The sequence below is a fragment of the Caretta caretta genome, chromosome 4 (assembly GCF_965140235.1).
Source record: "Caretta caretta isolate rCarCar2 chromosome 4, rCarCar1.hap1, whole genome shotgun sequence".
Classification (NCBI taxonomy): domain Eukaryota; kingdom Metazoa; phylum Chordata; order Testudines; family Cheloniidae; genus Caretta; species Caretta caretta.
The window spans coordinates 43,375,250-43,400,507 of NC_134209.1; the positions used below are offsets into that span (position 1 = coordinate 43,375,250).

General features: G+C 38.3%; 1 protein-coding gene across 4 annotated transcripts in view; it reads left to right on the forward strand.

Moving 5' to 3' along the window:
• SEC24B (SEC24 homolog B, COPII component) overlaps positions 1 to 25,258 on the forward strand; it is an 83,178-nt gene that overhangs the window by 12,372 nt on the left and 45,548 nt on the right. Inside the window, exons 3-7 of one of the 4 annotated variants that reach the window (XM_048846792.2) lie at positions 1,668 to 1,850; positions 14,243 to 14,347; positions 20,337 to 20,417; positions 21,778 to 21,953; positions 23,274 to 23,458. In XM_048846792.2, the coding sequence (XP_048702749.1) occupies positions 1,668 to 1,850; positions 14,243 to 14,347; positions 20,337 to 20,417; positions 21,778 to 21,953; positions 23,274 to 23,458 (730 nt within the window). The remainder of the gene's footprint in view (positions 1 to 1,667; positions 1,851 to 14,242; positions 14,348 to 20,336; positions 20,418 to 21,777; positions 21,954 to 23,273; positions 23,459 to 25,258) is intronic. The other 3 variants (XM_048846793.2, XM_048846795.2, XM_048846794.2) reach the window with 3 other exon arrangements.

Sequence of the window (25,258 nt, forward strand, 5' to 3'; positions counted from 1 at the left end):
CCGGGGGCTTACCCTGGCGGGCCAAAGGTTGACGATCCCTGCTATAAACTATCTCAATTCACACTGTCTGGCAAAAATAATAAGTAGTGCTCGTTATTAGAAACTGCTCAAATTTGTATATATGCTATAGAAAAAAGCATAGTGTTTCATTAATGTTTTTTATATAATTTAGATTTCAGCAATAAATCATTCAAAAAGTGTTAGGCAGCCTAATAATTAAACAAACTTAAAATACAATGACCACCTAGCATCGTTACTCATGTGCAGTTAACACTAACTTAGCCAGCTAGTAAATCAAACGAACAGAATTGTTGCTTTATATGCACTCTTTCCCCTCAAGCATCCCCTAAAATCCGCTCAAATAATATTGTACCATTTGAGAAAAATAGTATAGTATCACATGATTGGACTATCATTAATATATACACAGGTGGTAGAGTTAAGGTTGCACATACAAAACTTTGGCTTTCCTGACTTGAGTTGTAACTGCAATCATAACATTTCATATTTAAAAATCTGATGCATATTTATCAATTTTTTACTTGTAAGACTTGTTTCATTTGTATTCTAAATGTTATGCTGGTGCTCAGTTGAGTTTCTTTTGCTTTTATTTTTGCCATTTTAATAGTCTGATCTGGTCAAATAATCATCGAAGACTTGATCCTGGCTTCTGGTTTATTGGTCTGCATTGACAGAAGTGTTACCTTGTGAAAGCAGGTACTCTGCACCTGTGCATCAACCAATTTCTAATAACTCTCAGGTTCATAAGGGGAGAATTGAGCCTTAAGTGTTGAAACAAAGGTGGCTTAAAGTTACATTTGCTAAAAGTACAGTTTATTCAGACTACATTGAATTTTGGTGGAAACAAAGTTATTGTACCTTTACAAAAGTTTTTTTTAACTATATTTGACCTACTCCCCTTTACAATATCTGGGCCCCCTTTAAAACTCACTTCAGTGAAGTGAGGATAGTTTTGATGGTAAGTATTCCTAATGAGCTATAGCCTGTCTAGTGGCAATCGTTTTGCGTTTTAATGGGAGGATTCTATCATGTTCAGATGTCCAAAACAACATTGCAAATTCCCTGTGAAAATATTTTAATATTCCATGTGATATGAATTGCTAATTAAAGCAGAATCCTAGGTGTCTGGGTCCCCTAGTTGGAAACGACCATTGTGCTCCCAGGAAGCAAAGCAGTGAAACACTACACAGCTGATTGCTGCATCTTGACTATGCTGCCTTACTTGGAAGGAAGATTAGTGTCTGGGCAGTACAACAGGCTGAGAATGATATTTGGAGGTGGAATTAGAGGGCATAGGTTTGGGGATGGATTAAAAATCTGGTGTACCCAGGCTCTACTTAGCATTAAACCATCTATCTGATGCTTTCTGTGTGAAATTATATTTTCTGCTTCAGTTGTTGGTACCATTAATATTCAAAACAGTAATCTCTTCATCTTAATGGAGTATATACTTAACAGAATTGGTGTTCAACTGAAAAACATATTTTCGTCTTTCTCAGCAATCTAGCAGTTAAAGTATTTCAAAGAGCAACAGCTTTTATCTTAGGAACTATGAAACGAGCATCAAATTAACTGTTGTCTGGTATTTGTGCAATTGTCTTTGCTAATGAGTAAAATGTTATCATCTTTTCCCACTCTGTTTTCAGTTGGTATTGTAGATTCATCGCATCCTGTAAACCAGAATGTTCAGTTTACCAAGCCTGGCGTAGAAACATCTGTTGTTTCTTCTGCTGTGACCTCTTCAATAAGAACACCTGTTGCAGACCACTTAACTAAACCTGCTTCTGTGCCTTCCAATACACAGCCATCAGAACCACTGCTTCAAGAAGGTATTAGCTTATTTTAGAATACAGAATAGTATCTTAGCTTTTAATATTTATCAAGGTTTTAATGTTTTTAGTTTTATTTTCCATTTTTTTCCTGTTGACAAAACATACCTGACAGTCTCTGTTCTGTCTTTTGATTTTTTATTTTTTTTTAAATAGACTTATTTGCAACTTGTTCTACATACATTTATGTATAGTAGGGATTATAGTAGGGTTTTTGCTTTCTGTTGAACCCCCTCAGTGGTTGACTAGTGCCAGGGCACCCCTTGCTGCATCCTTTCAAAATGCTATGTACCATTATCTTGTGTCTGCATTTATTCTGACTATTCTCTTTTTTGTTTCCATTCTCCTCTCACACCCCTTTTTTGACCTTTTTGGCTGTTTTCATTTTTACTCCCCCTCCCTATGCCATTTCCCTAATTCACCAAAAGGCCATGCGCTGTTCGGGTAGCGTGCATCCACTGTTGACTCTGTGGGATCTGGTCACATGCTGTTGCAGCTGATCTATGTTTGAAAAGCAGACATAAAAAAAATTTGGGCTGGGGAGCTGTTTCCTGAGCCTGTAGCCCTATAAACTGCTCCTGTGGCAAGCTACAATAGGGACTGTTATAGGAGCAGGGAGGTAAGCTTTCAAAGAAGCTTCTTGGTGCTTTACGCATGGCAGCACATTGGTAGTGGGGAACTGGAATGAATCTAGACTATTGCACCTTCATCATCCTCACTGATTCTCAGTGGTCTGTTCTGGCTTGCCTTCCAAGTTGTAAAACACTCCATTATGCATAGATAGATGGAGATTCCAATTTCTATTTTCTTGTTTTTACACATTTGCAGTGTATTCTCTTGGCTACTTCAGTGCTCTGTAACTTCCTACAAAATAACATTTTAATATATTTGTTTAAATAGTGAATACGTAAATTTGAGCAGATACCAGTCGTTTCAGTTACAATAAAATATGTCAGGTTTCAGAGTAGCAGCTGTGGTAGTCTGTATCCACAAAAAGAAAAGGAGGACTTGTGGCACTTTAGAGACTAACAAATTTATTTGAGCATAAGCTTTCGTGAGCTACAGCTCACTTCATCGGATGCATTCAGTGGATGCATCCAGTGAAGTGAGCTGTAGCTCACGAAAGTTTATGCTCAAATAAATTTGTTAGTCTCTAAAGTGCCACAAGTCCTCCTTTTCTTTTTGCTAATAAAATATGTGCAGGTTTAAAAAAATTCTCAAAAGCTTTTAAATCTTAAATACTTGGCTCTGATACAGTGTTTTCATATATAGTTCTCAAAGCCCTTTTGTAATCTGGGTGATAATCTCCATATTTATCAATGAATAAAAAACCTAGGAAAATCCATTAAAGTAGTCTATTGTCTATCAACCTGACTTTTATCCCCCAAACATGCAGAGATGAGAACTATTAATTGTTTGAAAAGTATTATCCCCACACTAAATCTTTTAAAAGTCATTACAGAAAGTGAGGTTTTGGAAATTGATTTGCAGCTGCTGTTTGGTTCTTAAACAGTTTTACAGTGATGTTAAGTAGCAGTTTGAACCCTACTGCTGAACAGAATTTAATTGCAGTATAGACAAACTAAATGGGGTTTGCTACAGCACAATGTTCTTTAATCCTAGGCAGACTCACAATAATAACTGTCATGTACAAAGTGCATGCAGTCTGTACGTACAAACCAGGGAAGAAATGTGATATGATTGCATATTTAAATGTATATAGTTATTTTAATGTGCAGTATTCCATATATACATACTAGCAGTGATTTGTATGGAAAGTACAGACATTTGATACAGAACATAGCAGGTATTGCTGAATACACAGCTAAATGTAAACATCTTCATAAATTCAGTCTGTGTGTGTGTATATAGCACAGTTGGATAATCACACTTTCAAGACCGAGATGTCCAGATGGTCTGACACCAAGGCCCTTTTTAATTTGCCAGGAGCCTGAGGGTTCCACTGATTGCATATATTTGTTTTAATTTTATCAATAATAAATCACATTTCTTGTACTTGCATCTTCCTTGATATATGAATAAAAGTTGTTGGCATTCACCAGCAACAGAAATCTGTTGTTGATCAGCTTTATCCTCTTCAGTTACAGGTTCATTTCAGGTCTCTGAAACGCTACAGTTAAGGCACTTTTGAAATATTTGTACCAGTGATTATTTGAATGTGGGATCACGTAATACACTTTTTTTTTTTTTTTCCAATTTGGGAGGGGATTCTGCCTGTAGTACAGATGAGTATAAAGTGTCACAAATTATTTTTTAGGTTTAATGAAGTGTGCTCTTCCTCATGGCATGTGCACACTCTGGGTTACTAATTTACCTTGTCCTGTGGTTCTGTACATTACAAAGTACATCTCATCTCATTCATGTAAGACTGCGTAGATGCTCCTAAGTCTTGTTTCTACAAAGCATTTAAGCGTAAGTCGGATTTCACAAAGCAGTTAAGCAAGTGCTTAAATGTCTTCAGTGGGTTAAACATGAACTTAAGTGCTTTGCTGAATCAGGGCTGCAACTGTGAAAGCCTGTTAAAATAACTGAATTTTACACTGTTGTATATTTGGAAGCTGGGTTAATGTTGATCCAATGTGAACAGAGCTTAAAAATAGCAATGTTGTGAAGATGGTCAGGGAAACTTCTGTAAACTCATTTTTTCTTTTAAAAGTAGAGTCTACAGAGTCTCAGTGTAGCTTTTTGGAAGTTAACTGAAGTTTTAATGCTCTAAATGTATATTTGTCTTGACACTGGCTGTAACACCTAGATTAAGTGAGCTGATTTTTGTCCTCTCATATAGTGGGTAAATTTAAATAATTTGTGGCCTGCATAAATTCTCTAATAACAGAAGCCGATGAATAAAAAAAACTGTTTAAAAGCAGCTAAATCAAAGAATATTGAACAGCAGGGTCCATTTTGAACAAATGCAAGATTAATCTTGGTATTTCAGTCAGTGCCTCGATACTGTGGTGATGGTTGTATTGGAAATTTGAGGGTAATGAAAAGGAAGACTTGTTTTAAAAAAAAAAACAAAAAAAAAAACCCTACTTTATAATCTAATTTCTTTTCACTCAATTCTCGTTTTATTCTTGACACTACCACTATTATGAAATCCAAAACCAGTAATTGTGCAATTTACATTTTGGAAATCTTTCATATTGTGCTAGAATAGTCTTGTTTTAGCAACAAAAACAAAACCCTGCAATATCGTATAACTAGTTTCCTGTTTTGTAAATGAAATATTTTCACATTTCATCCTTGCTCTTTCTCTCAACTTCAGCCTCATTTGTCTGTAAATGTATTGTATGGAACAGTGATGCTCAGACTGCAGCTCTGAAGCCACAAGTGGCTCTTTAAAGTGTCTTCTGCTGCTCTTTGCAGCACGTGATATTAAAACAGTGTGATCTTAATTAATAAGCAGTTAGGATGCTTTTACCATGTTATGAACTAATTAAGTTAGCAACTTGCTCAAGTTATTAACTTATTTACTGTGAGAATAATATATTGACTAAATTATTTCCCATCATACTGTTTAAATATGAATAGTACTATAGTAAATGAAACAATAAATTTATACTACAGTGACTCTTTTTTTGGTAATGTTGATCACTAGTTTGTCTCTTGAACCAATCAGACCTGAGTATGACTGGTATGGAACAAAGATTTGAGTGGGTTGGCTATAATTGAAAAATTGTAAGGAGAAGCTTTATTTTGGAATTTCTTTTGCTCAAAAATGCCAAATAAAATATCCCAGTAGAATTACCTTCCTTCTGCTCCTGTTTTTTTTTCTCACTTTCCCATCCTTGGATTTTGTTATTTCTTACCCCAACCTTTCAGTTTCTTTCTCTTTCATCCCCTTTCCATTTTGGTGTGTGATACATGCTGGAATCCCTCCTTTTTCTTTTTTTTATAATACTTAGTTGAGGAAGGTTTAATATGGCTCTCTTCAGTCAGCTTTCATAAAATCATAGAAATTTGAGGCTGAAAAGGATCTCTAAGTCATGAAGCCCCCTGCACTCAGGCAGCCCCCTGCACTCAGTCAGGATCAAGTAAAGCTAGACCCTCCCTGACAGGTTGTTGTCCAACTTGTTTGTAAAAATTTCTGTTGATGGGGATTCCACAACCTCTCTTCCAGAGCTTGACTACCTTATACAGTAGTTAGAAAGTTTTTCCTAATATCTAACCTAAGTCTCTCTTCCTGCAGATTAAGCCCATCACTTCTTGTCCTACCTTCAATGGACAAGGAGAACAATTGATCACCATCCTCTTCCTTAACATATTTGAAGACAGTTATCAGGTCTGCCCTCAGTCGTCTCTTAAGACTAAATGTGCACCGTTGTTTTAACCTTTCCTCATAGGTCAAGTTTTCTAACCTTTTAGCATTTTTGTTGCTCTCCTTTGGACTCTCTCCCATTTGTCTACAGCTTTCCTAAACTATGGTGCCCAGAATTAGACACAATACTCCCTGCTCTACTCAACACTGGTGAGGCCTCAGCTGGACAACTACCTTCCATGTCCTTACATGCAACAGTCCTGTTAATACTGCCCAGAAAATTAGCCTTTTTTTACAACTGCATCACATTTTTTACTTTCATTCACTTTATGATCCACTGTGACCCCAAGATCTTTTTTAGCAGTACTACCTCGTAGCCAATTATTCCCCATTTTGTAGTTGTGCATTTGATTTTTCATTCCTAGGTGGAGTGCTTTGCACTTGTCTTCAATGAATTTCTTCTTGTTGATTACAGACCAATTCTCCAGTTTGTCAAGGTAATCGTAATCCTTTTCTAATCTAATCCTGTTCTCCAAAATGTCCTCACAGTCTGTCATCTTTAGATTTTATAAGCATACTCTCCACTCCATGATCAAAGTCATTTAGGAAAATATTGAATACTACTGGATCCAGGACTGACCCGTTTGGAACTCCTCTAGATGCACCCTTCCAGTTTGACAGCTAACCACTGATGACTGCTTTTGGAATATGGTCTTTTAACCAGTTGTTCACCTACCTTGCAGTAAATTCATCTAGACTGCATTTCCGTAGTTTGCTTAAGAGAATTCCATGTAGGACTATAGAATAAAATCAAGATATTTCATGTCTTCTGCTTACCCTCATTCACTTGGCCATAACCCTCTTAAAGAGGGAAATTAAGTTTGTTTAGTACGATTTGTTCTTGACAAATCCATCCTGGCTATTCCTTAAATTAGGTTAGTGGTTTTCAATCTTTTTTTCATTTGCAGACCCCTAAAAAATTTCAAATGGAGGTGTGGACCCCCAACATGGGCCACAAATTGAAAACCACTGCTTTAGTTGCTTACAAATTGATTGTTTAATAATTTGTTTCAGTATCTCCTTTCCAGGTATTGAAGTTAGGCTGACTGGTCTATAATTTCCCAGGTCCTCTTCGTTCCCCCTTTTAAAGTTAGGTGCTATATTTGTCCTTCTCCAGTCTCTGGGACCTCATTCAAAGTCCATCAGTCCTTGAAGATAATTGCTAATGGTTCCAAGATTTCTTCAGATTAGAGATTGCATTTGGATTATTAAAGAGTGATTGTGAGCATATATTTCCTCACAGTTTATATGTACTGCCCCTGCAGAACTCCCAGCTCCCTCTGGGACACGTAGTTTGGTATCAAGCCCCATCCTAAACTCTGACTCACTGCGAGAGGAACACCATACCAACCTTCTTTCTAGCTGCTTTTGGTTTCTCTCTCCTTTTGTGTTCCACTCCTTCTCCTCTTCATATCTGACCCCACTCCTGTGGTTTTTATCTTAGGTCTTCCTCACCTCTTGTCGTACTGATCTTAATCTGTTTCTCTCCCCGTCTTAATCATGCCTATGCAGCTCATGTTCTTGCTCAGCACTCCTGAAGCATTGTAAAAGGAGACTGATGTATTCCTATTCAGTTGCACTTTGCAGCTCCTGCTGAGCCATAAGTAAAATCTTTAAGAGAAGCGCAAATACAATCTGGTACTGGGAAGAGAATTTTTCTTTTCCCTCCTCTTTAATAAGTGCACTCCATAGAACCAGGGGATAAGAATATCTGAACACGTTTTTTTCCCCACGTTCTAGCAGCAGAGAGAAGTTGAAGAGTTCATCAGTTTCATTTCTGTTGGTTCTGCCTGTGTCGCACTAGCCAGTTGTTACATATAGGATCTTCAGCAGAGTGTGATCGTCCCTGTGGGAATGTTATTGCATAGCGTATTGGAAAAACTGAGATACCCTCAGCCTTGCTTTGTTTCTAAACCCCTCTAATATGTTATGGCATCTGACAACTCAGCTTCTCAAGAATGTGCTCACTACAGCTATACATGGTAAGTCCATGTTATGTTGGGGATACCTCTAGCTGATGAAAAAACAAGGGCCCTCTGCTAAGCTGACCTATTTAGGGAGTGGGATAGAGACACAGACTGGGGTATCTAGAGTCCCATAGGATACATTGTGGGAACTTCTGGGATTGATTATCAAGGCTATAGTGGCAAGGAAGCATACAGTGCTGGAGTTTGCAGTCTTGGGCATTTTGCACCAGACTGTCAGCTGCCATTGGGAGTATCAAAGCCCAACCATTTTATAAGGTTAATGAAGAGGTGAAGGAGGTTTTGGGGACTTGAGAACAGTTTCTGAATCCTTTTCATGGAGTGTCTTTTCGGAGGGAGAAACTGATTATAGAGACACAGTTATAGATCATTCTCTCTTGCAACATGAATAACTTAGCACTCAGCACCAGGGTTAAAGCCCCTGCTTTACTCTCAGCTGTAGATGACTTACCGGTGCTGTCTTCTCTCAGTGCAGATGTGATGGGCTCATACCAAAGACCACCTGAGGATGCTTGTTCTCTGATGTCGGCAGGCACGTCAGCAGTGTACCATGACAATGTATTCAGTCGCAGCTGGGTTCTCCACCAACCCATCAAAATTGCAACCTGGAGTGTTGCAACTCTTCACAGGTGTGGTCATCAGGTCGCTGTCTCGTGTGGACGGTCTTGGCATATCAATCGCAGGCCTGACGGAATCAAGGCTGATAAATCACGAATGCCACAAGGTGGAAGATTCATTAGTTCTGTATTCCAGTGGCCCCAACCACTTACAAGGGGTAGCATTACTACTGCGAGGCAAAACCAAGTCCTTCTTGATAACCTGGATGCCCGGGTCTTCTCTACTACTTATTGCACGTCTTAAACATCAGCACAGTCACCTCGCTGTCATAGTGGTCTATTTGCTGACAGAGAAATCTGTTGATTCAAAGATCATTTCTACGATCAGTTGGAATCTTTAGTATGCACAGTCCCTCCACATGACAATTTCATGATTGTGGGCCACCTAAATGCAGTTACTGGCTCCCGGCAAATTGGGCTTGATCAGGTCATTGGCCATTACAGTTCAGGTACACTCTTGCCGCTTGCTCACCTTCTGCGCCTCTCAGAATCTTTCCATTCTTGGGTCATGGTTCAAGTGGCAATGCATACATCAGATGTCATGGATCTCTCACGATGGCATCACTCAGAAGGAGTTGGACCACATATCGCACGTGACAGGCATCTCTTCGCCTCCTGTAGAGTATATTGTGCTGCAGAATGTGCCACAAAAACAGATCACCACCTAGTGGTTGCCTGCATGACATTGACGCTCTGACGAGTGAGTACGCCCTCTGTGATGAGGAAAACGTTTGACATTGATGCGCTTCTCTGTGTGCCGGGTTTAGCCAACAGGTTATGTATCGACATCAGAAATAGATTCTTGGCTCTAGCTGACCTGCTGGTTGATGTCGAGGTTGCCTGCTCTTCGTTTACCTCCATCCTCCACCAATCTGCCGAGCAGACAATTGGCTATTAGGCGTCTAGCACACTGACCATGGCTATCAAAGGAGGCCTTCCAGACAGTTAAATTGAAGGCCACATCCAGTCAGTGTGGCGATAAGCACACTCATACTCAGCTGAAGTGAAAGTTTAACACCCTGGCATTCTGTGAGCTTGAGGCATATTCTAACCAAGTGGTAGATGATGATGAATTTGGTTTAGCCAGGGGAGACTTAAAGCTGGCATTCTGCATGATCTGCAACCTTGGCGGTCAAGAGGTAGTTACTATGAAAGGGATCTTGAATGACCGCCAAGGCCATTCATGTAAATTAGATGACAACATCCTTTCACGCTGGGTGGAACATTATCACAGGGCCCTGAATCGCCCTCCAGCTGCAGCTTGTTCAGAGCTGGACGTTTTGACAGCCACTGTGGTTTCAGACCCAGATACTTGTACAGATCACCATCATTGGATGAAGTGTGCCATCTGCTAACTGAAAACGGATGCTCAGCCATTCCCGAGAGCTGCTAAAATGTGCTATTGACTCTGTAGCGGAATCGCTTCTGGCCATCTTTCGTTTGATGTGGAGAACTGGAACCTTGCCAACTGCCTGGAAGGATGGTATTGTGATCTCACATTCACTGCACGGTCCCTTGATCTTATAAAGTAAGAGCTACAGCCCAATCACCTTGTTGTCCATGCCAGGGAAGGTGCTTGTGTATGTTCTGCTGGCCCATTTGGAGCTCCTGCTACATTAGAAGCATTGCCCCCAACACTCAGGCTTTACAAGGAACAGGTCCAATTAGAAGCCATTTTGGCCCTCTGCTTGTTGTTGGAGATACACCATGAGTTCAAGAAGCCCTTGCATGTAGCATATGTCGATCTTAAAGCTTTGTCTGAGTCAGTTGACCAAGTTGTGCTATGGAAGGCCTTAAAGGACGTAGGTGTCCCAAACACTCTGCTGGACTTGATTAGTGAGCTGCATAATGGAACCACTGCCCGTGTACGTTTAGGGAATCGGATGTCGGCACCTTTTAAATCAGTATCTGGTGTCAGACAGGGCTGTGTCTTGGCCCCTGCACTCTTTTGTCGGGCAATGGATTTCATAATACAGTATTCTATCAGGTCCATAGGCATTAAGATCGGTGGTCTCTCACTCTCAGACCTTGACTACGCCGATGACGTTGTTCTTACGCCTGTTCTTCTAGTACAGAGCCCCAGCAGGTTTCGTGAGGCACTCCAGCAAATGGAGGAGGAGTCAGCTAAGGTTGGCCTCCATGTTCTGTGGTCAAAGACAAAGCTGCAAAATCTAGGACCAGGTCCGCCCATGACTCCCAGCTGTCGAAGCAGTCCCCAGCTTTTGCTATTTGGGGTCTGTACTCACCAGTTCATTCCAGCTCTCAAACAGGTTCTCCATCAGATGGGCATCACAGTGTCTGCCAAGGGGCGTTTACAATGAATATGGAATCAACATAATCTCAGCATGACAACCCAGTTCAAGATCTATTCGAGCTGTATCCTTTCCATACTGTAGGACGGTTGCGAAACAGGACACTATGCCGCTGAGACTGGGCAAAGCTGGAGGCTTTCCACACAAAATGCCAACATCGTATATTGGGCATAAAGAGGTTTTTAGTAGCATAGCCTCAAGACATGGGTCTCAGAGAAGATTGCTGTTCAGACACTTGGGAATTTGGTTCAGGTTCTCACCCAAATATGCAGAAGCAGACAATAGTCAGCCTTGTTCAAGACTGCATTCCTGGTAGTTTTTTTGGAGCTTTTAGATGAGTGAGCTAGTGCTTGGGTTATTGAAGGATGCTTTGAAATGGGTTTTAGAGTGGAGGAATTTACAGGTGGGAGGTACAATTAATTGTCTTGACCCTGAGGATATTGAAAACTGTTTAGGGGATGAGGTGAGTCCATCATACTACAGGAGGGGAGTGAAGCCAGAATATGCCCACTAGGTGCATTAAGGACTTTAAACTGAGATATGACTGATTGGAGAGGACCCCCTCTTTATTCTTGGTGATGGAAGGCCCCTCGCAACATACCAGCTTGTTACAGTTTTCAGAAAAGGGCTTTTAGAGTTGACATTACTGGTGCATAATTTGGCCCCCACTCATTCCAGACTTCAATAGCTAGGGCGAGGGCTATTCTGGCAATTGAGCAATGACATTCAAATGCATGTGGGACATATGTGAGACCCCAGGTAGAGAATCTGAACTAATTTTACTGTTTCCAATTTCAGAATCATGCAAATGGACCAAGCAAGCAGTGGTGTGGATCTGTAGGTACAATATTGTATACTGGGTGCACAAGTGGGTTTTCAGCTCATCTGGCAGTTCACATCTGTGTCTAGGTAGGGTGGCAGTCCTGAGCTAATGTGGATGGCAGAGCATGCTATGGGAACAGTTGATGCCCCTTGTACACTCTTTGGCAGCCTAGGAACAGAAACTGGTTGCAGTTATTATTTTCTTCGTTGAAAACTATTGTGAAGGCATAAGAGGGTTCAATTGATGCTCAGAGTTAAGAGGGATGTGGTGCAGATCCAGGAGTTGTTTCCTGGGGTGACAATTATTTGGTCTGACATGTTGCAATGTAGGATATAGAAGGGAGCCATGAATCCTCCTTGTGTCAATATAATGGGGAGGTATGTGGAAAAGGAGGTGGATAAATTCATTTGTAATCAAGGGAGTTTGATAATTTGGGACATATCTTAGTGACACCTGAATTATTCAGGGAAAATTGAGTACACCTATTTCTCTAACATTAAGGGAGGAATCAGTCAATATCTAGGAACCTGTCAGGGACGGTGGGAGGAGGTAGCCAGGCATAAATGTATTCGTTATGTAAAGGATATGGTTCTTGGATGAAATGGATTGGAAAACGATTTGAAGGGAAGCATCACTTAAGAAAGCTGAGTAAAGGGGTATTTGGGGCTCCTAAGTCTGCTACAGTGGGAGGCTTAGCACCCTCTCTTTTTCTGTTTAAGGCTGATACAGCAGAGAAAGGACCTCCCTCCTTTTATAGCCCCTTTTATCTCATATGACGGGAGAATGGTGGGGGTCCAGCAACAGGATGGCTGAAACCAGGTTGGGCATTAGGTGGAAATGGTTAGGGAAATGCCTGCATTGTGCTACTTTTTGCCAGGTACTTGAAAATATATTAAGTGAATAAAGTTGCCGCCTAATTAAACCATATCCACAGACTCCTGTCTTTCTTCTGCCTTGGCCAGACAGTGTTCTGGTATTCTCTTTGATTTCTTATTACCTCTTCCATTGGCTCGGTAGCTGCTCTTCAAACTGACCCTGCTGGGTTGTAATCAGTTTAATTTAAATACTCCTGATTTGTTCATCTGAGAATCTTTTTAAAGCAGAATGATGTGATGGCTAGCTTGTGTATTTTAATAAAATACATGTTAATATGGCTCACTGTACAACAGTTAAAACAGTTTGAGTTAGTAATTGAATGTCATTACGTATACACATCATTGTATGTATACATGAATGCCAGCGTATATATGATTTATCTGCAACAATTTTATTGTAATAGAATGTTAAATATGTTTTCATGTTTAATATGTGGTATACTAGTCCAGTTTAAATTTGGCACTTCTGTTAGCAAACCACAGAACTCTTCAAAACTTTGGAAGTGTCTGAGTTAATTTTTTTTAAAGCATAGTAGTCTTATGGGCTGCCAAGAGGAAAACTATGGTAAGTTGCATCTATAAAATCAACAGATGTTCAAAAGTTTGAGTACTTGTGTAGTTAAAGTCAAGTCAGTAGTTCTGCACACACTAAGTGTCAACTGATCAGTACTTAACATTGCTATACAGCACATCTTTGCACACTATATGTATCTAGTGTCTTGTGTATTGTTTGTATTTGTGTACGGTGCCTATTGTATTAAAAACTGTTGGTTACAGTTTGTAGAATGTTCTGTGGTGATGTTCTTGGGTGCTCAGTGCTTTTGAAAATCAGGCCATGTATGTAGGTGCCTAAATATGGACTTACGAGCCTAGCTTTAGGCCCTCATTTTTGACAGTCTTGACCAAGTCAGCCGGCACAGTAGTACTAACACTTATTAAACTGGCATATCTTGTTTAAAATGCATGGTAAGAGTGTGATGGAAAACACGGAAAGGTGGAACATACGTGCGTTTATACGGTGAGGCAATGGTACATTTCATTGCTCTTCTTGCTAAACTGCAAAATACTAAAGAATTTGGAGAATCCTTTTTTAAAAGGGCAAGTTTGCCGAGCAAACTGATTCTTTCTTTGTCCAGAGGAAAAATGTTTCGTTCTTTATAATATTCCGTCCTATATATAAATATATATATTTTCCTTCCTACTAGTTTTCCTTAGGCACTACTAATGCTGAACCAAACTAGTTCACTAAAAAGCTGCTTGTGCTAAACTACTTACAGAGATTATCTAGCTCTCTTAGACTTCAATGAACTTTCATCATTTGCATGTTAGGATGTTCTCTGGAATGCCTGATTTCTCTTTCTTTTAATGCAATGATTTGTGACTTTTGTTTCTCATCTTTCTTGTCTGTTTGACTCTTGTGTTTGTGCTTTCCACTTCACAGGCATGCAGTATGGTGGATATGTTAATAATCAAGCTAGCTCTGCACCAGCTCCCTTGTCATCAAGTTCAGATGATGAGGAAGAGGATGAGGAGGATGAGGAAGCAGGTCTGCTTTAGCTTTAAACCAGTATATTGCTTTTTTCCTACCCAAGTTTTGTCTTCGTATTTCCACCTCCTTGAATTATTAAAATTAAAAATTTAATCCCAAAAGTAGTTGCAATTCTTCAGACACCTAGCAAGCTGAGGGAAAATTTCCAACTCTTATATTAATATGGTAGTTAAAAATGGAGTGTAGTAATTGGAAATTGCTCAGTACAATGTTTTTTCCCCTGAGGTAACATGCATCTTCGTATTTTATAGTGTAACGGTTGCACTTTGAGGCTGTTTTAATTTCAGTATTCTAACTTTCAGCAAACTTGTAATGTTCTAATGGAATGTGTCTGGATGTAGAGCTTTTGGATGATGGTTGGTTTAGCTCTGTTACAGTTATACATGTAGATGTTTTACCACCTATGATAGTTAAATTTATCAGTTTTTTTATATATTTCTCCTTCTAAGTATAGGGAACACTGTAAATACTGCAGTAAAGTAAAATATATTGTCATGTGGTAAATATTATTTTTAAGTCAATAACTGTATACAGAACCTGTCCTGTGTTTCTCTAGTACTGTCCAGTATAAGGAAAGAGAAGTCTGTTCAGTTTTAGGAGGCAGAGAAAGGAAAACAGTAAAACTCCTGAGGTATTCTCAGTCTAGTGACTTAAGCTCAAGATCATCCTCTCCTTTTCTGATATGCCAGTGGCCAGTATGGCATGGCTTTTGGGAGGACAGTCTTTATAAAGAAAAATATAGATCTCTGAGAAAGTGATTGCCATGTTTCTGTTGGCCCACAAGTAGTTCATCTCCACAGTCTATTGCAAAATGTTAGAGCTTCAGTATTCGGCACACTTCTGCCCTTCTCCACTCAACCTTTGTTGTGATATTTCATTTCCTTAAAAAAAATATGTAACAGAGTATCGGTTTTGTGCAATTTCATAATGGAGCCTTAATTATGTGTAACAGAGTATTTGTCCACAGGCACTTAACTGAAAGTATTTAGGGTGGCAGATAAAGTGAGACCAGAGCTGTCCTCCCTTTTTCTTGTAGAGTCTTCACCCTGCCTGTCTTTATGGATTATCTCTCCCCAGACCCTGGTGAATAATTTAGAGAGGTCACTTATTTTGAAAACTATTTTTCTTATGGCAGTTCGTTTGGGTAGGATTGTTGGGAGTTTCAGGCTTTTCACTGCAAGGATCCATGTTTATTTTTTATCAGAATGGTTTAGTTTCAAAACTAGTTCCATGTTTTCTGGTAGTTCCTCAGGTCATGATATTTTTTCAGGTCATTATTTATTTTTCTTGCTCTGCATGAACCCTAAAAGAGAAGTAGATCTTCAGCCTTGATGGTGAGGAGAGTGCTAAATATCTTCTTTCAGAGAGCCCTCTTGAGAGAGAAAGATATGTAGCCATTGATTCATCCTACTGGTAGACATATGCAACCTCTTGTATGGTGTACTACTGCGTGTGCTGTTGGTTTTGAGGACTACTAGGAAGTCCTACTGTTAAAAGCTGAAGAGGCTCCATGCTCAATTTAGGCTTATTTCATGAGGACATTCACTGCTTTGGGAGTGGAGAGAATGGTTACTTCTCTGTAACAACGTACAGGAGCCACATTGGAAGCCTATTTCTGTGCTTTTACCAGTCGTCATAGTCTTGACATACTGCTCCTGCAACTGCCTCTTCTGAAAAACACGCTAGTCATGAAAGTTTTACTCTGCTGTGAATGCTGTGTAGAAGTTTGTTTTCTGCAGTGATTTAGAAGGATATTTTGAGAATAATTTCTTGCCTTTGATTTGTTTCCTTGTATCTTACACCAGCTCATGTATCCTGCCCATTGAGTTCAGTTGGAGGATGCTTTTCATAGAAAGTCTTTTGTTCAGTAAGCATTTAACCGAACAGCAAGAAGTGTTCCTGGAGAATTCGCTTAACAAAAAGGCAATGTTTTCCCCTCCTCTTCTAAAGAAAAAGATTGGTCTTACAATCTACCATGTATTCCCCCCACCGCCCCCCCCAAGCTAATTTTTAGCATTTTGCAGAGGCCAGCATCTGTTTCTGAATGAAATTAAGTTAATCCGTTTAGTCTTCAGTGTTTTTAAAATTAAAATTGAATAAAAGCAGAATACAGGTTTGTTGGTGAATGATCTTAAATTAAATCTTTATCCAGCTTAATTTTAAATTAAGTTTATCCCTAGCTTATTTTATAGATCTGAGGAATATTTTCTGCTAAATTGTTCTTTGTAACAATTGCTCTCTATGTAATCTGATTCTCTAGTTTGTTACATACTTAGAAGTGGTGCTGAAGAAAGGTTGTAAAATAGATATAATTATGTTACTAGCATGATCAGTTTTTTAACCAATAATATTTTTACATTGGTCATTAGATGTTCATTGTAAGTTTTTTGTCTAAATTTAGAAGTTTATTCTCACAAATAGCACTACTTAACTCTAGGCTCACTGCTTCTGTTGACTTCAATGGGAACAGAATTGGCCCCTCTATCACAGGGGTTCTCAAAATGTGGGTCGTGACCCCTCGGGTCACAAGGTATTACATGGGGGGGTCGCAAGCTGTTAGCCTCCACCCCAAACCCCTTTTTGCATCCAGCATTTATAATGGTGTTAAATATATAAGAAAGTGTTCGTTTTTAGTTTATAAGGGGGGGTTGCACTCAGGCTTGCTATGTGGAATAGGTCACCAGTACAAAAGTTTGAGAACTACTGCTCTATCACTTGAAGCAGAATAATGCCATTAAAGCAATGGCAACAAAATGTCACTTTATTTTACTGAGACTAGATATTGCGTGTAGGGGACTTTAACAGTAGGTCTGTTTCTTAGATTTCACTGTATTGAACTGATAAGTCAGAGGTACAAAATAGATAGTTCCTTGTGCAACCAGTATACAAATCTGGTTACAAAAGTGTCTCAAATTCCAGCTGCAGTGATTGCAGAACAAACCACAGAACCTGATGGCAACATTACAGTTCATGGTATCAATGACATTTCGTGTATATTGTACTGATGGTTATCTTGTACACTGGTGTTCGAGTCACTTAATACATGATACTGGAAGAGTCAGTAATGTGGAGGGAACTCTGTTACTAATAGGTAAGGTATACAAAGAAATGAATGCTGTTATAATCCTGATTCAGCAAGATAAGTGACTAAACTTAAGCATGTGAGGATTCCTATTGTCAAATAAATGTGTAAGTACCTTGCTGAATCCGAGTCCAGTCGTAGGTTGGTATCAGTAAAATGCAACATGTCAGAATAATAGTATGGAGTAGTGCAATCAACAAAATATGCCTTGCAATGGGAAGAAATCTGTAGACCCCTCAGAATTCTCAGTATATCTTGGGACTCTGATGAATTTTTCAGGGGGTAAGAACAGTACATAAAAGATCTTCAGGGCGATGGAGTCAAATGTTTCTCATAGGATATGAGGAGTCGTATTCTTATTTTCATCATGTTATACTTATTAGTAGAATTGTTAAACAGAGAACCTGAGATATTTCTCTCCAACTATAAACCTCTTTCATACTGTATCTTTCTCCCAGAGTTAGCCTGGAGAACTTTTGTAGAAGAAACCAAAAATAATTCAGATTTAATTACATTTTTAGTGTGACACTGGGGGGAAAGAAAAAAAAAAGTTAATGTTTGTGCTTCCAAGCTGTCATTCATCTCTCAAAGATCCTCACGCTATTCTTTGGAGATATGTACTTTGACTTTATTGTATCCATTAAAATATATATATATATTTTAATTTCTGCTTCATAGTTATTGATTTTATGCCAGCACTACCTAATTAGAGTGCTACACATTGAGATAGATATATTTCATGCTTTAGCCACATTTTTCATAGCAATCAGTTTTTGCTATGCATTCATTAAAGTAAAGCTTTGAAGTGCCTGTGCTTTATTCTGCCATATAGTCTGATCATTATAGTAAAATCTTAATGAGTGACTAGTGCAAATTGATTTGATATCTGATTGATCGTGTGGATTGATAGAATAAATTTTATGTTTCAGAGTAACAGTCGTGTTAGTCTGTATCCAGAAAAAGAAAAGGAGTACTTGTGGCACCTTAGAGACTAAGGAATTTATTTGGGCATAAGCTTTCGTGAGCTACAGCTCACTTCATCGGATGCATACTTTATGAATATGAATATGAATATTCATACAGTATGCATCCGATGAAGTGAGCTGTAGCTCACGAAAGCTTATGCCCAAATAAATTCCTTAGTCTCTAAGGTGCCACAAATAAATTTTATGGAATCCAATTTACAGTTGAATAAATAAGAAATATATTCTACAACTAACCTGTAACATCAGAACATTCACAAAACTTGACCTACCTTAAAATGATTATAGTTGGGTAGTAGTGTCCTCTTAGTATTTTTTATATATATTTAAGTAAAACTGGCTTCCTGGTGCAAAGAACATATATTCGTTTAAAAAAATCCTACATCTATACCTACCATATTTTGTTGGGTGTGGAAATAAGCTCCCCTTTTGGCTTTTAATTAGCAGTGGTTAACCTAACTTACAGAAGCTATGCTGCTGAATCAACAAGAATCTTGTTTGCTTCAGCTCCTAGGATTTTTCACCTGATTGGGGGAAAAAAGAGAGAACTTGATAGGGAAAGAAATGTTTTTCAAGCTCATAAGTGCGTATAACAAAGGAAGATGTTTACTAAGTTCACAAGTTTGTTATTTTTAATTAACACTGTACTTTTTAAAAAAAATATTTTTTTAAAGAGGGAAGTTAAAACTTTGTTCCTAAGAGTAACTGATTTTAATGTTGAATTTAAGCCTTGTTTTACACTCTACTTAAAAATTTCATAGAAATAGTTATAATTGAAATGCCGAAGTAATTTTTACAATAGTGGTGTCTCCAGGTTACTAGTAATGTTGTCTCCGAGATGCATTTCACTCTGCTCCTGTGCATGGAACACTTTCCCCATTCTAGTTTGCCAAGCCAGCATGCTCTCTCCATTAATGTGTTCCTGAAACCCACTTTGGCTTCACTAGGAAGGAAGGATTGTATGTGCCTTTGTTTAGGCTGAACTCTTACATAAACTATTTTTTTCTTTGTGTTGTATTTTGTGAGTTGTAGTTCAGATACGAGATTTCAGAGGCCAAAATTATCTGTTTGTGTTTTTGTTTCTAAGGAGCAGGCACACAAAATCTCTCTACTCTCCTGTCCCTTTCTTGTGGCAAATGTATATGAAACTGCACTAACACAAATGCTTTTAAAACATTTTCTTATTTTCATTTAATGTATTACAATCCAGATAATCAGTTAAATAGAGAATAAGTGTGGCACTAGGAAGAATTATGCATCAGTAGTCCAAGAAATTTTTTTAAAGTACTCTTTACTTGACTTCTTTTATTAGTGTGTTTTAGGTATGCCTTTTGGCTGCACCAATTTTCATCTGTTACAGCTAGGGCAGAGAACTTTTGCAAAAGCTCTACTGAATGTTGCTTATTATTTAACAATAAGACAAGCCACTCTTTATTACAACAGCATACAAAAGGAGGGACGTTGGAAAATTTCAGATGCAAAGGTTACTTCAAAATACTCTATCCAGCACTTTCAACTAAGGCAAAACTCCCTTTGAAGACCATTGAACGTCTTGCATGATATGGGAGTGCTGAATGCTGCCTTTGAGGCAGTATAAATAGAAATATTTTAAATTACCTGAACTCTTTTAGATTAAAAAGAATTTAGAAATGGTTGTCTAAAAACCTCTTTTTAAATCATTTTAATTTCATTTTTGTCCTTATCCATTTGTTGCTTTTTCCATATTTTCTGAATACCAAATTGGCTACATTTTAGGTATGATCTTTGTGTTTTCCAATAGCAATAACTTTGGATTCTTAGTACAATATTGCACAGTTTCTTACCAGAAGTTTAAGAAACAATGTTCTCTGAAGCCCTGTCCTCACAGAAGCTTGCCATTGCTTAAAGCAAATCTTTGTTTTATTTTTGTATTTATTTTTAGCTATTGACAGCTCCTCCACTACTAGCAGTGCCTCTCCTGTTATCAACAGTTACGATGCTCTTGAAGGAGGTGGCTATCCAGGTGAGCGCTTTGTTGCATGCTAATTCTGAATTGTTAAGGTATAACAAAACAGAAAAATTATAATATACAGTTCTAGTTTTTCAGGTTGTTCTTTTTTAAAAACATCACCCATTTCCTCTTACTCTAGATTCCCTTTCATGGAATCCCATCACGGATTCCTGCTTATCTTTACTGCCTCCCTTTCAGTCATCAGCAATGAGACATCCATTATATATTAAAATGTGTGATTCCCAATTAAGCTGGCTTGTTGTTTATTACAAAACATTTGTATAGCACCATAGAGTTGAGTAGCATCTTACTCATGTCAACTTTGAATCTTTCCTGTGGGCATCCCCTGCTTGAGAGAATTTACCTTTTTGCGGGGGGATGAGGGTGCCAGGTTTAAATTTCTCTGCGACGGTCCCCAGATTCTCTGGCCTTGTCAACTTTCCAGGCTTGCACAGGCCAACTCTTGCCCCTTAGTGTGGATGTTGCAGCTGACTTGCACTGCCATGCCTCTGCTCCAGGTAGACCTTCTAGCCTCTATTCACCCTGGCTGTAGGTGATAGTTTAAGGTATATTATTCCACATGTTAAAGTTGCTGAGATGTACCAGTTTCAAAACTGCTGTTTTTTCCCCTCTGAGAGCTATTGAGACATCAGTCTATAATCAGTTCGCTATGCTTCTGTTTCTTGTCCAGTCTACCTCTCCTTACCACTTTGTAACAAACTATCTGAATTGGCAGCTGCATGCTGCAAATAATTCAGCCTTTTAAAATGGTTGGGCCAAATTCTGTCCTGGCATACACATGCAGGGCTTACATTGACTTCAACAGAAATCCCATGTATACCCTTGAAGACAGAATTAGCTAAATCGCATCATGGGTGACTAGGAGAGGCTACAGAGCAATAGGTCTTGGTGCAGTTAGCAGGGCAGGGGAGATTTGGGAGAAAAGATCAAAAGATCAGTCTTGGAGAAAAAATTGTAATGAAGGAGATCTTATTTTTTATATTTTTGCAATATATTTACTCTTACCTTTCTATTAAAAAAGGGCAATTATCAAATGACATTATGAAGTTCCAGTTGCTTAGTAGGTGAGGTGCATTTAATTAAATGCAGAGAAGAGTTAGAAGACAAATAGGTTTGAAGTAGAGATAGGACAGTGCTCCCCAACGTATTGCCCTGGGTACTGACAGTGAGATGAAACTTTTTTTTTCTGCGGTTTTACGATATCCATTTGATCAATGCAGAGAAATTTTTGAATTGTTTCTTTATAATTAACAAAAGCATTATTCTCATGATCAGCTGCTGGTATTTTGCTTCTTATTTTATTTAAATGCAATAGACAATTTTGAAAAAACATTTGTTTTCCCTATCCAAGAAACAAATTCTGCGACAAGTAGTCCAGCTCCTACTCCTCAGACATCAAGGACTCCTAAGCCCTTTGGTTACGGATACCCAACTCTTCAACCTGGATACCAGAATGCAGCACCACCTACTTCTGCTATGCAGCCCAGTAATCCAGGGCACCATTCTGGGTTTCAGCAATATCCACAAGTGAGATTTTTAATTGAGAAATTATTTTTCTTTTCAATCCTTTTGTAAAGCTTATATTGATGTGCCTTTGACATAGTTCCCAATGGTCTATTTTAAAAATATGAGTACAGTTTTAAATGTGAGAACTGTAAATATCAAGAAAGTCTGAATATTGATGTAGTAGCTCTGAATTCAAAATAATGAATGAGATGGCTACTTGAATTATTGGGGAGAGGACCAACAAATTGCTGTAGCCCATGCAATTACTTTTTAACTTTTAGTTTAAAACAAAAACAGAAAACCCTTTTTAAATTTAATATTTTAAGCTTTTATTAAATTGTTATTTTTGAAGGAGAAAGAAACTGAAGATTTATTAGTTAAACATTCAATAAGGAGGAAGACCAGTAATTTCCCGATATACAATCCAATTTCCCATTGGTCTGTGTACAGCAGTACTAGATGACAGTCATAACCAAAAGAGAGTACTTCTTCACTTTGGGGAATGCAGATTGGTTAGTATACGTGAAAATTCTTCTAAAGGAAAAGGAAAATGTAGCTCTGTTTAACCTAACGTTTCCCTTTTTGTGCTTGGTTCATAGCCTTCACCCCTCCATACTTTATTAATAAAAGACAATTGGGCATTCACCTAGAAACTAGGATTAGAGCCAAAGCGATGTTTTTTAAGAGATGTGTTTTTAAGAGACGTTTTACAGCCGCCTTTGTGATAATACTACAGTTCCTTGACTTCAGACAGTTGTGTAATGAAATTAAAGCATTTTTTAATTTTAAAACAAAAACCTAATTGAATTTGAGTTTTTAAATTGAGAGAGCTTTTACAAATACTTATTTAAAATAATCTTTCTAAATGCTACAGGAACAAGGGAATGCATGATGTAGTCTGAGGTTTACCACGGATTGGAGGGAGAAAATAAAATGTAGAGCCTGTTTTTCTGGTTTGGAAAAAGAAAAAAGTGAGATCTTTATAAGAGGGGGGGAAATATCAGTTTTCTTGTAATATCTGAGCTGATTTACCTCTAGATTTCTTTAGACAATGTTGAATAAGAGTGTCTTTAAAATGAGGATTATGCACTTCCTGTAAAATTATCTTTTATGTTGACTTCATGCTGTAGACTGAATGCTATTCAAAGAAGTATATGCTAAGATTCTGGGAAGCGGTTGTCCCCTTGTGTAACCCTTTAAAATTAAAATTCTCTTCTCATCAGCAAAGAATTATTAGCTACTGGTATATCTTCCTTAATGGTGATCTGAAAGAATAATGTAATGATTATGTTCATTAAACATGTAGTATAACTGTTTTGCAATGCTCTTATTTTTTTTCAGCAGTATCCTGGTGTGAACCAATTATCATCCACCTTAGGAGGATTAAGTCTACAGCATTCTCAGCAGCCAGAAAGCTTGAGACCAGTAAACCTTACTCAAGATAGGAATATTCTTCCTGTTTCTCCAGTTCTAGCTCCTGTGCCTAATTTGAATTCAGACCTTAAAAAATTAAATTGCAGCCCAGAGTAGGTATACTGTTTTCAATTAGACATAGCATTTTTCTGTGACCTTTTATAATTTAGTTAAGAATAATGAAAAAAAATGTATAAGGGATGAAATTGACCACAGTATTCTGCTTTCACTGGTCAACCAGCGTAGTCTGTTTCCTCTGGAGAAAAGAGGTTAAGTCCTCTTCACTTCTGTGTGAACACTGAAGCTGTTTCTAATTTACATCTCCTGCCATCAGTGCTTAGCATTATGGCTACCATTCTTAGGGCAATTAGATGGGACGTTTTTAGAGTCTACCAATATTGTTGCTTTACGTTTGGGGAAGTCACTGTTGAGTAACTTATGGTATTCCTTTCTACTGGAACAATGTACTGTTCTTATTTCAAGGCCCTGGCATTCTAAAATCAAGAGAACATTTTATAAAGTAGCTATTGACACAATCTTCATGAGGCTTACCAAAATAAGACTAAGTAGCATTCTCGTCCCAACTCTACGACTGATTTGCTTTTGACATTGAGCAGATCACTTAACCTCTATTTGCCTCATTTTACTCATCAATAAAATCTATTTACCATCGTTTGTGGTGGTCACAAAGACAAATTGAGATCAATTGCAAAAGCAGTAACTTATAAAAATCAAAAATACTCAGTTTCTGGTTTTTATTTTTTTTTAAAGTGTGGAATTTTCAAAATCACCGAGCATTGGCCTAACTGGTCCTGGTAAAGTCATTGGTAGTTTTACCATTGCCATCAGTGGGAGCAAAGTTCAGCCAATGACTAGCACTAAAAAAATCCCTCACTGTAGGTAACTGGTGATCGGTGTCAACACTGGAAGGTCTGTTATTAAAATATAACCCCATAATCTTAAAGCTGGGCAAAAGCCTAGGGAAAGAGAGATGCTTTACATTGTGCCCTAACAGCCCGACAGACTTGGTCTCTGGGAGACCAGGGGAAGAAACAAGTTTCAAATCAAACTTCCTTATGGTGAGAATGTCTTGGGATTCAAATCAAGAGACTGGAAGGGAAAGGATCCCAACTGATTTCAGCTGCGATGATAACACTTTAGGAGAGAGGCAGTCTTTCAAGTTGCCAGGACCCAGAACCTGAATGACTTTATATTTCAATCTAAGTATGTTGGCTTGCATCTGAAGCAAATAGTAACCTACAGTAGTGCAATCTTTGGAAATTTTATGTAGTATTGCCTTGCCAGTCACCAGCATGCAGTTTTCGAAGGACGTACCAGACACACTACAATAATCCATCCATTTGTATATTAGTAGTAGAGACATTATAATTATTATGATTAAACATTTAAATTGTAGTAGTGCATAAAGGCCTCAACCAAGTTGGGACCCATTGTGCCAGGCACGTGCAAACAAGAAAAATAAGTCTCTGCTCCAAAAAGCTTAGTTGTAATGCTGAAAGAAGCTTTAATCCAGTATGTAAACTTGGATCAACTTGGTGGACTAATGGAAAAGTATTGTTTTGTGAGCAGGAGGGAAATTAGAGTGGGTCATATTCAGTCCCATGCTTGGAGCACTTTGGAGGCAGTACTCCTCTTCTGGACTCCTTATGTATGTCTGGAGCTATTCCCTTTTGGTTACTATATTGAGTGGTATTAATAAGTTTTTAGGGAGTCACATCCGTTCCATGTCCATCAGAGAAGAGGATGACTCATAACAGTTCTTTGTGGGAAGGAAACATTAAGATCCTCCTATATTCCTTCTCCCATTAAAATAACTTTTCAACAACTAGCAAGTACAATTTTCCTTTAGTGAGTTCTGAGATTAGAAAATATTTATCATGAATGAAAATACC